Here is a 12868-nt window from a genome sequence, read left to right as displayed (position 1 = left end):
GTTTCCGGATGATATTGTGATTTGTAGTGAGAGTAGGGAGCAGGTGAAGAAGAGTCTGGAGAGGTGGAGGTACGCACTGGAGAGAAGGGGGATGAAAGTCAGTAGGAGAAAAGACAGAGTACGTGTGTGTGAATGTGAGGGAGGGCAGTGGAGTGGTGCGGTTGCAGGGAGAAGAGGTGGAGGAGTTCAGGTACCTGGGGTCAACAGTGCAAAGTAATGGAGAGTGTGTTAGAGAAGTGAAGAAAAGAGTGCAGGCAGGGTGGAGTGGGTGAAGAAGAGTGATAGCAGGAGTGATTTGTGATAGAAGAGTATCTGCAAGAGTGAAAGGGAAAGTTTATAGGACTGTGGTGAGAACCTGAGATGTTGTATGACAGTGGCATTGAGTAAAAGACAGGAGGCGGAACTGGAGGTAGCAGAGCTGAAGGTGTTGAGGTTTTTGTTGGGAGTGACCACGATGGACAGGATTAAAAATGAGTTCATTAGAGGGACCGAGCAGGTGGGACTTTATGGAGACAAGGTGAGAGAGGTGTGATTAAGATGTTTTGGGGAGGTGGGGGAATGGGTAGGTTGGGCATGGGGTATATCGGTAGAATAATGCTGAGGATGGAGCCGCCAGGCATTTACATTTAAATTTATGCCATTTAGTAGACACCCTTATCCAGAGCGACTTACATTTATCTAATTTATTATGGGTTAAGGGCCTTGTTCATTGGCCAAAGAGTGGAAGCTTGGTGTGGATGAAATTTGAATTCACATTGGACCCTTAGTCTTAACCACTAAGCTACCACCTCTCCAGGAAGGAGGAAAAGAGGAAGGCCAAGGAGGAGGTTTATAGATGTGATGAGGGAAGACATGCAGGTGGTTGGTTTGAAAGAAGCAGATGTAGAGGACAGTGGTATGTACTATATAGACAGATGATCCGCTTTGGCGACCCCTAACGGTAGCAACATAAAGAAGAAAAGAGACGCACTACTCTATGTCCACCGCTAGACGGCGGTAAAAACCTTCAAAGCGGTTCAAACCGAACGAAAAAGAAAGCCGAATTAGAGAAAACCAGGAAGTGCCGCTTGTTTACACGTCGCTCAGCCATTAGACAAGAAACCAAGCAAAAATGAACCAAGAAAAATATCCTCGGTCCTCCATTGAGGACGATTTCAATTATGGCACGAATGTCGCGACGGCGAGTGTACATATCCGCATGGGTGAGCGAGAAAATGATCTTTTTAACTGGTTAATTTTCGGCCAACTGGCGTAGCTAAATAAAAAAAAATGCGATTTTGTTTAACGCGTATTGTTTAAATCATTTGATGAATTGTGCCTGGAAAATTAATATCCGGATGAAATGCCATTGTGGTTGATTCTGTCTTGTGGTTGATTTCTAGAGCATTAATTTAGACGCGTCACGTGATTAGCATCTGATTAGCAACCCAGTCACGTGGTTTTCTTGTGTTATTGATTGCTCCCCTGTAGATTTCCTACGCAAAGTGTACACAATCCTGTCCATCCAGATCATCCTGACTACAGCTCTGTCTGCCCTGTTCATGTTCTGTGAGCCCATCAAAAACTTTGTACATTCATGGTAAAACAAAACACATGCATGTTCATTAAATCCTAAAGCCTTACAGATCATGTTAATTTAGTCTTTTGTCTTTTTTTGTTGTCTCCCCAGTCCCTTACTCGTCCTGCTGTCTGCGGTTGGATCTCTGTTTCTGATCATTGCTCTGGCCATTTATCGCCACCAGCATCCCGTCAACCTTTATTTACTCCTGGGATTTGTGAGTAGTGTCGAGCCGTCATTTACAATGTATTTGCATTCACAGTCAGGTTTCTATCTAATCCAGATCGAATAACTGAAGGTGATTGAGAGTACGGAGCTGACAATCTGTACGGATTTATAGTCTGATAGCAGACGAAACTCTGTCTGGTGGCAAAGGGTTTTTCATGGGGTTCTCAAAAGTCTAAAACTTTCTTTTGGCTCCTCCCATTAGGGGTCACCACAGCGGACCATCCGCATGTTTTGATTTGGTACATGTTTTTACGCTGGATGCCCTTCCTTACGCAACCCTCCCCATTTATCCGGGCTTGTGCAACCTTAATGGCTAGGGTTGGTTCCCTGACCGGGTATTGAACCCGGGCCGCAGCGGTGAGAGCGCCGCATCCTAACCTAATTTTTCGACATTAAAAAGCTCTAGAAGGAAGTGCAAGTTTAGCGATACTTCCCTTGAAAACAATGTATTACGGCCAGCTGCTAACAACCTTCTGTATCACATCATCAGTTTACACTGAAATAAGCTCATTGGGTCTGAGATTATTTACACATCTCGAGATTCGCATGAATGGGTGAAAATGTTTAAAGATATATTTGTTTACATTTAAACTGTGTCCATAGCACTATAAAACAAAAGATAATCTTTTCAAACCCTTACAGATTGTTTCTGCCCATAAACTAATATTTACTGGTTAATTATAAATGTATCTCTTGTCCCTTTTCAATCAGGTAAGTTCTTTATTCATGAATGGATGAATATGTAACTGGATATTTCATAAATGTCAGAAAATGGAGCCTAATACAGTTTTCTGTTGTAGACGGTGCTGGAGGCCGTGTCTGTAGGAACAACTGGTAAGTTTCTTCTATTTTACTCTTAGCTGTAATAGAGCATACATTTTGCACTTAAGATACATCCTTTTAAATTGGTTTTGATGACAGGCTGTATGTTTCCTCAAAAACAAACCTTTCTCTCAGTATTTCATCTCTTAGATTTGGTATGTAAAGTGGAAGCACGTTAATATTTTGAGGCTCGTTTCGCTTATTGTCTTTATTGAACATGAAAATTGACATTGTATCATATGTTTTATATTCATATTACACACAAGGTCTTCGGCTCACTCAGTGTGAAACAATTAGATGAAATGACTGTAATATGACCATGTTTTGTTTGCATGATTACATGCCCACTGGTGAATCCTTTTGCATTTAGTGGTCAGTGAAGTCATGGATTTTTCCTCCAGCTTGGTAAAAGGTTAAATAATGGAGAGGGGCTGATTTCCTTTTGAAGTTGTTTCAGTTCTGCTGTCAGAACTAAAAAAATCATGTGCTTGTTTTGTTTCTCAGCAGGTGACGGATGTACTGAAATAATCTGCAGCACTCTTGTGATTTCTGTTTAATATTTATGCCTCAGTTGTGCAGTGAACAAACCCAGTATCTAACATTGTGATGATTTGTGAGACAAGATGGAAGCATTTGTTGTCTACATCTGCACGATATTGTGTTTAATGCCTTTTCTCCTGTTTTTTCAGTGACGTTTTATGAATACTCGGTGGTGTTCCAGGCCTTCGTGCTCACATCTGCTGTCTTTGTTGGCCTGACTGCCTACACACTCCAGTCCAAACGGGACTTCAGCAAGCTCGGAGCTGGGTAGTTCTCTCTCTCTCTCTACAGCTCATATTTGTCACTGTATGTATGGGACAGATATTTATACTGATCTCTATCTGTTCCGTTTTTAGGCTGTTTGCCGGCCTGTGGATTCTAATCATTGCCAGTTTAATGAGGGTGAGAGCTTCACGATTATCATTCATGATTTCTCTTCTTTCAGCGAGACTCATGCAATGAAACATGTTGTCTGAGTGTTCTTTGGTCAAACTGAATTTCAGCACTCCTGAAATCTCCTGACTGTAATCCAGCCCTGTTTTTTACTGACGTTATGTCTCCTGTTGTACACTAGATTTTCTTCTACAACGACACGTTGGAGATGGTGTGTGCCGGCGCCGGCGCACTGCTCTTCTGCGGCTTCATCATCTACGACACGCACGTTCTGATGCGCAAGCTGTCACCCGAGGAGCACATCCTGGCCTCCATCAACCTCTACCTGGACATAGTCAACCTCTTCCTCCACATCCTGCGCATCCTCGACTCCATGAAGAAGAACTGAGAGGAGAATCTGCATGCTCTTTCTTCTGTAAGCTGGTGCAGGTGATTTTCTGTTTGCGATGTCTCTAAAAAAGAACATACATATGAATTTGTTTGGTTTTTTTGTTTGGTTTTTTTTAAGTGAAAAAGACTAGACAGTTTATTAGGCACACCTTCCTTACTATTTCTGTATATTAGGGATTTCTTAAAAAAAAAAAGGTTTGGCTAAAAATGCATATTGATATGAGAGAGAAAGAAACTTTTTTTTGTTGTGTTAGGAATGAACTTAATTCTAAAAATAGATCTACAGTGAAGAGTCATAGTAATGCTTTACTAGAGATAATGATTAAGCAGTATACAGTGTGTGCGCTACACCCAGTTCATTCTGTCCTTGCTGTACCCAGTGCAATGTAGGAGGACCACAAGAAGACAGTGTTGTCTGTAATTGTACATCAGAATGACCAAAAGTGTGCATGTGGGTATGTGTACCTGATAAACTGGCACCCTGTGTAATATCTTACAACCTCTGTATATTTTTAGTTGATCATTCTGTTAAAAAGGGCTGTGGCCACAGGATAGCTTGGATTGCTGAATCGATTTAAAAGGGCAATGAATCAAAAGAATCAAGGCAACATTTCTGAATTGATTATCGATTATAATTAAATTCAGGGACAGACAGCAGTGAATAAAAATGTTTTATTTTTAAATTGATGTAAATAAGCTAAATTGATTTACACAAATTCTGTCACTGTCATCATTTACAAATTAAATTGCGCCAGTTTCTGAAGAAAATCGTTTACATAATGATTAGTGACTATAGTAGAATATAGTATATCATTTGGTATTGCATAATAACAGATTCAGTGATATGCTCAAATATTTGATCATCACTTTAATAATGAATATTATTCAGAATTTTCTTTTTTTTTGTCATGAAGACAAACACATTCTTTTAGACTTAATTTAAATATGCGAAATTTGTTATAAGGCTAGAAAACATAAACACATCCACTTTCCCCACATTCTTTTTCCTGATTTCCTGAAACACACACAATGATTTGCTCACACTTTAATCTCCCTCCAGATCATTATTGACAGATCTACAGACCATCTGTGATCAAAGGTTCAGGTCTTTTGATGTTGTGTGTGTTTTTTTTGTTGTTTTTTTTTGGGAAGACGTTTTAACGTTAAGGCAGGAACAGAAATGTCACTTTTAACGACACCGATTCACTGAAGACCATGTGATTGTGTATATTTTCTGATTCGGTATGCTTATAATGAACGAGGTGGCTTTGAATCATTTCTGTCTGAATGAATCAAACCTAATCAGTATCATTTAGAAATTGTCTGTGACAGAATTGAACTGAAAGTGTTCCTCTGTACAGCTGCTAATTGTTGATCTGCAGAAGATTATTATTGTAGATGTCCTGTGGAGCAGCAGAGTGTTAAAAAGGGCCTGGTGATGTCCCAGAAGAAATGTTTCAAATCATGTTTAGGATGAAATGCAGCACTAAGAAGGTTTAGGAAAACTCGATCTTTAAAATGCTGCTTTATAGACATCGAATTAAGAAATAATGATTATTTTATTTTCAAATATCATTTGAAAAATATTTAAAACACGTGTGAATGATTCAGATCTCTACAATATGTCTTTAGACAGAGACGGATCAGTGAGTTCATTTTGAACTTGTTTCTCTGTTCAGTGTGACGTCTCACATATATGTATATGATGTATTTAAAATTCTCCTATTGTGAATATAATGTAATGTTTACCTACCAATTATTTCCAATTTATTAACATGCCTATACGTGCAATATTGGGGAAATGGTAGTTTAGTGGTGAAGCATGTTATTAATTTGATGTATTAGTGTATTTTCATTTGTGGGGATTAAAATTCTGATGATATATTAAATATTTAACTCGGCATGTCGTTCGCATTTATTTCACAATGCTGTACAAAAAGGTTGCTGTAAAAATGATGTATGATATGTAGGTTTTTTTTAATGCATTTTTGTCTAACCAGAAAGAGTGAAAGATTATTTGCAAGTTATTACACAGTTACATAAACAATGAGCCTCACTGCATAACCAGCACACAGTGGGACAACTCGACTTTCTGTTTTGCGTCCATTCACATGCGTTAGAGCTTCATCAGCGCTGCAGACTTTGTTACAGATAACATTTAATAATAGGTCATCTTCAATATTCTGTTTATAATATTAATAGGTAGTTTGGTTTTTGGTATTTATGGATTAATGGATAAATTCATGAGATGGCATAAAATGCATACACAAGATAGGCACACTACATTTGTCATATTTCCAGAAAAGTTATTAAAAAAAAGTTATAATAAAAGTAATAATAGTAATAAAATGATAAACATGAAATTGGACAAGGAATGAATAAGTTATTAATATTGCGAAGAAAGAATTTCACTGTATTGTAATTTACATATAACAAATATCATTTTTACCTTTCAAAACAACTGCATAGAGCAAAACAATTTCAGTGTCATTTTTTTGGTTTTTTTTGTTACTTGTTGGATTTTTTTTTTTTTTTTTAATATATATATATATATATATATACACACAAGTCTTATGCCCCTCATCCACATTTACTACACAACTTCATTTTATTATTATTTTTTACACAATATTCCTGTAACCCAGTCCAGATGTCTGTTTATAAATGAAATGTATTTATGAATTAGAAAGTGAATTCAGAAAGCAAATTCCATCCACAAATTTCCTTGATTTGCCCCGAGCTTATTTTGTGAGCAATCTCATTCCATTATCATCATCTGATTGCTCTGTACATATCTTTTTGCAATGGATTTGATAGGGATTCTGATGTTTCTGAACCATAAATTCAAATTTTAACTTAACTTTAAACTTTGTAGTGGGCTTCACTAATTTCTAATCCCACTGATAAAAGCAGTGCTTTTATTAGGACACAAGTCTTAGCCATACTTAGCTTTGGGTGGAAAATGCAAAATGCTAATTACTTGATTCACTTCCGTTTTGTCCACACGGGGGCGTAACCACCCCAAATATAAAACATTTCAAGCCACGGTATGTGTGAAAGTATTTCCTGACCATATTAGTGTCATTTCAGGAAGGTGTGTGCACATTCCCTGCACTAAAGAACAGTCTTGTGTATGACTACTTACCTTCTTCTATTGGAGAGACAGAACAAATCAGACTGTCTGTTTAAAATGGTGTGTCTGTGTGAAGGGGAGAGAGAGAACTCCTAAGTCTGAGTGTGGTCCTTGTTTGTTTAAAGGGTCACAATGAGACATCCGTTCTACTCAAAACCCTTTTCTGGAGGTTCCTAAAAGATAAAATCCACTTAAAATTCCAGGCTGGATGGTGTTTTTGAGGAGGATGGGGAACTTAGAAATTCTTGTGGGATGAGAGTAAGGCTTTGATCTTCATGGTTTTGTCTCTCAAGTGGCAGCACATTCTGGAAGAAAGAAAGAGAGCGAGAGAGCATCCTGTGTACTTACATGTTCACTCCAGCTAATGTGCACAAGGCCCACACACACACACACACACACACACACACACACACACACACACACACACACACACACACACACACACACACACACACACACACACACTAGTGTTCATTTCCACAGTATAACCTCGCTGTGATCCTACCACACCATTACACACTTGCTTAGACAGTACAGACCACACTGTTGTCCATGTTCTTGCAAAACATTGTGTTCAATACACATTCTTATCTTTATACATCAGAGCAATACAATACACTTAAATGTTTTTTTTTTTTTTTTTACTTCTCACATATACATTATAGTGAAATTCTTTCTTTGTATATCTTAAGCGGAGGTCAGAGGTCAGGGGCAGCCATGATATAGCACCCCTGAAGCACAGAAGGTTCCTCGAGTTTCCGATTAGTAACCACTGGGCTGCCACTTCCTTAATAGTACTTTACTTAATAGTACTTATTTCTGAACTGGTACTGAATGTTTAATTTCTTTGTCTTGGACATGACACAATACAAAGCTCTTCTTATAAAATCTTCTGTGTGGAAACATATAAAGGAGCCTTGAACCATCAGAGAGGTTTACAATAACATCCCAATGAATGAGCTAAAAAGATTTGGAATTCTTATTTTAACAAACTTCAGTTTGGATTGAATATTATTTTATTCTTCAACAAAGGCATTTTGAGGGGGAAAAAAATATATCAAGAACGTTTACATTACAAGTTTTCACACCTGCTATTCTATTTCTGTCTTATAGTCTTTCTTGTGCTCCTTTTCAGTCACTGTTGGTGTAAACAATAACTTCATGGTCATTTCATTCTGTACATCACTGACAGGACTGTCACCTCTAGGCTCAGTGAATCTGCAGTCTGAGCTGAAATGTATTCAACCCATACTTTGCATGTTCATACCTCTAGCTGTATTTTTCTTATAACTCTTGGTGGTCTAATTTGAAACTAACTAAGCTACTGTTAACAGCAGATAGGACAACAAGAATGCTAATACCTTCGCTTGCATTTTTTAAGGGATTAACCCAGCTGGTATAAATGGGCTTCCAGGGATTTAGTGACTTTTGTGACTAATGTCTTTGGCAGATAATCCGTATATTATTCACTAACACTCCTTAGCCTCCCTCCAGCACAATCTTTAATGGCTCAATCAATTCAATATCAGCTCACTGCTGTATTCTAAAAAACTTTTATTTTCATTTTCTTTGTCCTTATGAACACACTCTATTGTAGCTCAGTCTGTCTGCAGGGTCTGTCCAGCACAAATCTGGATTCACTTTTATGTTGCTTTTTTTTTTTTTTTTTCGCTTTTGATTTGTTTCATCTCCACCCTTGCTTTTTAATTCCCCCTTTCTAATTTGACCAACTTTAATCTGAAGCATATTTTCCATTGTGCTCGAGAGTTGTGTTGTGTGATGTCGGCACAGCAGGTTTCCCTCTGATCTTACTTGGCAGCTCCAGAGCAAAGCAGTGGGGGCTTTTGGCCTTCCCACCAAGAGGTTGTGGAGCTCTGCATTTAACCTCCTCTCTGTGCCCTTTTTAGTGGAATCCAAGCATAAAATTCAGTCAATTTTTCTCCTGCATGTGCTCTTCTGCTTGTTTTATGGTGTCCCTCTTGAAATGTCACCTGCTTCCTTGTTCAGTGGTTGATGTGTTGCCATTGTTATTTCACAATAAAAAGAAATTACATTAAATTTAATTGAAGGAAAGTGTTCTCATGTAATATAATCATGTTTTTTTTTTTTTAAAGGGACGATTCATTCATTCATTCATTCATTCATTTTCTCCCGTTTATCCGTTAAAGGGACGATCATTTTCTGAAATCATCTGTACATCTGGTCATTATGCTCTTCTTATTTTGTGATTATCATGCGCGTGTAACAGCAGTGGTGTGTCTCTCCATTATCCTACCTTTTCTCTGTATTTTTTGGCTGCTTGAATGGGGACAGTGCTGATCTCTTGGATTAGGCCATCTATTCTCCAACCCAGTCTTTGATGTCTCTGTGTTTCTCTCTCACTGCGACTCCAGTGGGAGCCTTGCGGCACAGTGGCTCAATGAGTCTGCTTTTGTTGATTCTGCCTTTCTCCTGAATGTCAAGAGGATGATTTAAATTTTTGACACACACACATATATGCACACTCATACATGCACACTGCCCCAAGAGGCTTAAAGAAAATCTGCTTTGGCTCGAACCCTCACAGGAGTATGTTACAGTATTGGACTGGGAGGATTGGACAGTCATTAATATAAAATAAATTATTGTCTCACACTCAAATTAGCTTTTTTTTTTCACACGCATGCAATGACAATTGGTGGTAATAAGAAAGTTATTAAGAAGGTAAGGTAAGTAATAAAAATCTTTTCTTCTACTTGCCTGACAAGTAGTTAATTCTGAACACAGGTGATCCTGGGAATAAGTCATGAAGCACAGGGCAGACACAAGGATTAAAATCCTATGACAGAACACAGCTTTTGGTTTCATTTCTCCTATCGTCAGATGACTTTTGCATCACTGTAGATACTGGAGCTAATTGCAGGGTTTTCTATATCACACTTCTGCATTGATGGCACATCAGTCACGCATTTTAAAAGTTTGCATTAAGTCAACTCGAGAATAAATGATGGCCCTTATTAAAATGAGCAAAAATGAATGACATGCCAGATTTGTCATATTCTTAGACTAAATATATGAATACGCTAGTTTTATTTTAACACAATATTGTTACAAGCATTTAAAACACTTAAAAAACTATTGTTTTTTTTGGGTCAAATTTCTGTAAAATGCTAGTTTAAGATGATCTGCACTCTTATAGGGAAGCTGTAACTGAGAAGAATAACTGAGTCTCTATATGTAATATGTAATGTAATCTATTGTATGGAAAGACCTTGAAGAGGCTGAATATTTTATACTCCTTACACAGGGCTGTGTGTGTTCCACAGCTTCTCTAACCCTAACCCTAGTCCAAACTACAATACCCCAGTCTGTGCTAGAATTCAACATTCCTTCGACCTTGAACTAGCCACAGAGGTGACTGTTTATTGTAGTGAGGAAGTCCTGTAAGAAAAAGAGTACTTTTTTTTTAAATTTTTTATGGGATTATGTTTTCTGTAGTCAGGACGATTTGATCTTTTTTTCTGGTACTTCTCTTCTTAGTTAGCTCATAGCACAAACTGTCTTTTGTTGAATAAATTCATCTCTTGTGTAAGATTTTGTGGAATCCACTTGTGGCTGGAATCAGGAAGTGTGGTTTTCTGTATTATTTTCTCTTTTTTTTATGTTTTATCCAAAACCCTTGACTGAACTGTAACTCTGAGAATTGAATATTGTCTGAGGGAAGTAGTTTACACAAATTAGTATTTACAAAGAAAGTTTGTAGCATTTAGATAAAAACTGTCTACTTAGTCCAATATTTGTAATCTCTACAAACGTCTAGGTCTTTCCCAACAGTCAGAAGCATTGTCAAGATTATTTCTGTCTTTTTGTAAAAAATAAAATAAAGATCCTCCAGTTTGTCTGTTTGAGGTTCTTCAATGTTTCCTTTTTACAAATGTTTCCAAGTAGAAGCTTTTGAGAAGTGCAGAATCATTAACCATCCAAAGAACCATAAAGCAACCCGTTCTAATAGCAAACTAACCGAATAACTACTGACAAGCCCAGACTGCATCTGCGTCATGCAGGATACCCAGATGTTGAGAAGAAACTTATATCATGTAGACTCCGTGTCCAGGGTTACTACTATCCCATTTAGTGGGTGCATTGCTGAAATTCCACAGCTTATTTTTGTTATTGTTATTAAGGAAAAGTTGACCTGCTGTTGCTCAGCTCAGTACGAGAGGCCAAGTGTGATGGGCTGAGCTGCTGCGTGCCACAAAGTAGCACAAATAATCACCCCACTGACTGTTTATTTTCCCCTATGGTCTCTGACCACATTTTGGTCTTAGTCTGACCTAAGGGAAGCATGGATGAGTGACCACAGCCCCACATGTCTGAACTTGGGTTGATTGGTGTAATGTGTGAAGTGTCTCAGTGTATATATTTGTGTCTGGTGGAAAAGTGCGGCTTTTTATGTCACTCAAAATAATGCAATGGTCCTGCATTTGTTTTTTAGTTAACTTACACAGCACATGTGGGATTGAAGGTACAGGAAGTATGTAGGTTTCTGGTTTGGATGTGTATAACTGATCGGTATGGGCATTAGATAAGGGTGGATGGCAGGGTGAATCAGAGCTCTGGACTGGTGCGTGCGTGCGTGCGTGCGTGTGCGTGCGTGTGTGCGTGTGTGTGTGTGTGTGTGTGTGTGTGTGTGTGTGTATTCTCATTACTAATCGCAGGTGGTTGGAGTTAGCCACTTTTATTGGGCTGGTATTTGAACATGGAAATTCTTTTCAGATGACACAGCCTTACACAAAACAGCAGGCTGGTGCTTAAAAATATACTCCTAACTAAGACTGATAAGTAAATTTTGGCACATTGTTGGGTAACCTTACCATTCTGTTTAACAAAAATATAAAATGTTGGGCCAGAATCTATGCCCACTTGACTGCAAATGGCTATTAAGTAATGTGAACTTCTAATTTAAAAGTGGTTGTTAAAATGTATACATGATACTTAGTGTAGTGTACCTCTTTGCTTATTGTAGTTTATTAATCTATCAAAAAAAAAAGATACAAAATTAATTTTAAAGATATGCAATTTAAAGCAGATTCATATTGGGTTATAAAAGATGAGGATGTAAATTGCTTGAGATTATAGTTAAATATAATATTTATATTATACTACCTAAGGTAGATGTAAAAGGAGCTGTTCTTATTAAAGTAACAAACCATTTAGCATATTGTTTGTGCATACTTAGAATAATAAGGGGACATCTGTATAACATCTGTAAACCAACCACAAGTCTTCAGTTGTTATATTTCCTGCACAAGTACATTAACTGTTGCTCTGTTCTGACAATTCTAACTCATCTCGCTAGTTGTTACTTCTGATTTCCATTGTTTATATATATATATATATATATATATATATATATATATATATATATATATATATATATATATATATATATATATATATAAACAGTACAGACCAAAAGTTTGGACACACCTTCTCATTCAAAGAGTTTTCTTTATTTTCATGACTATGAAAATTGGAGATTCACACTGAAGGCATCAAAACTATGAATTAACACATGTGGAATTATATATAGAATTATATACATAACAAAAAAGTGTGAAACAACTGAAAAATGTCATATTGTAGGTTCTTCAAAGTAGCCACCTTTTGCTTTGATTACTGCTTTGCACACTCTTGGCATTCTCTTGATGAGCTTCAAGAGGTAGTCACCTGAAATGGTCTTCCAACAGTCTTGAAGGAGTTCCCCGAGAGATGCTTGGCACTTGTTGGCCCCTTTTGCCTTCACTCTGCGGTCCAGCTCATCC

General features: G+C 37.6%; 1 protein-coding gene across 1 annotated transcript; it reads left to right on the top strand.

Annotated features, from left to right (window-relative positions):
- Positions 1–990: 990 nt before the first annotated feature.
- Positions 991–5829, top strand: tmbim4 (transmembrane BAX inhibitor motif containing 4). Its single transcript, XM_083528163.1, has 7 exons — positions 991–1202; positions 1471–1579; positions 1670–1775; positions 2587–2620; positions 3298–3415; positions 3505–3550; positions 3723–5829. The coding sequence occupies exons 1-7, from the start codon at positions 1112–1114 to the stop codon at positions 3927–3929; spliced, it is 711 nt and encodes a 236-aa protein (XP_083384289.1). The 5' UTR covers positions 991–1111; the 3' UTR covers positions 3930–5829.
- Positions 5830–12868: the final 7039 nt, after the last annotated feature.

The sequence above is a fragment of the Silurus aristotelis genome (genome assembly GCF_946808225.1).
Source record: "Silurus aristotelis genome assembly, chromosome: 24".
In the NCBI taxonomy this organism is placed as follows: domain Eukaryota; kingdom Metazoa; phylum Chordata; class Actinopteri; order Siluriformes; family Siluridae; genus Silurus; species Silurus aristotelis.
Note: the sequence above shows the minus strand (reverse complement) of the source record. Positions and strands in the feature narration are given on the sequence as shown.

What these genes read in the sequence shown, in the direction of transcription:
- tmbim4 (XM_083528163.1), top strand. Translation starts at nt 1,112, where the DNA reads ATGAACCAAGAAAAATATCCTCGGTCCTCCATTGAGGACGATTTCAAT. An exon ending in TTTATTTACTCCTGGGATTT is followed by an intron (nt 1,776 to 2,586) that starts GTGAGTAGTGTC and finishes TTTCTGTTGTAG; the next exon opens with ACGGTGCTGGAGGCCGTGTC. An exon ending in TCATTGCCAGTTTAATGAGG is followed by an intron (nt 3,551 to 3,722) that starts GTGAGAGCTTCA and finishes GTTGTACACTAG; the next exon opens with ATTTTCTTCTACAACGACAC.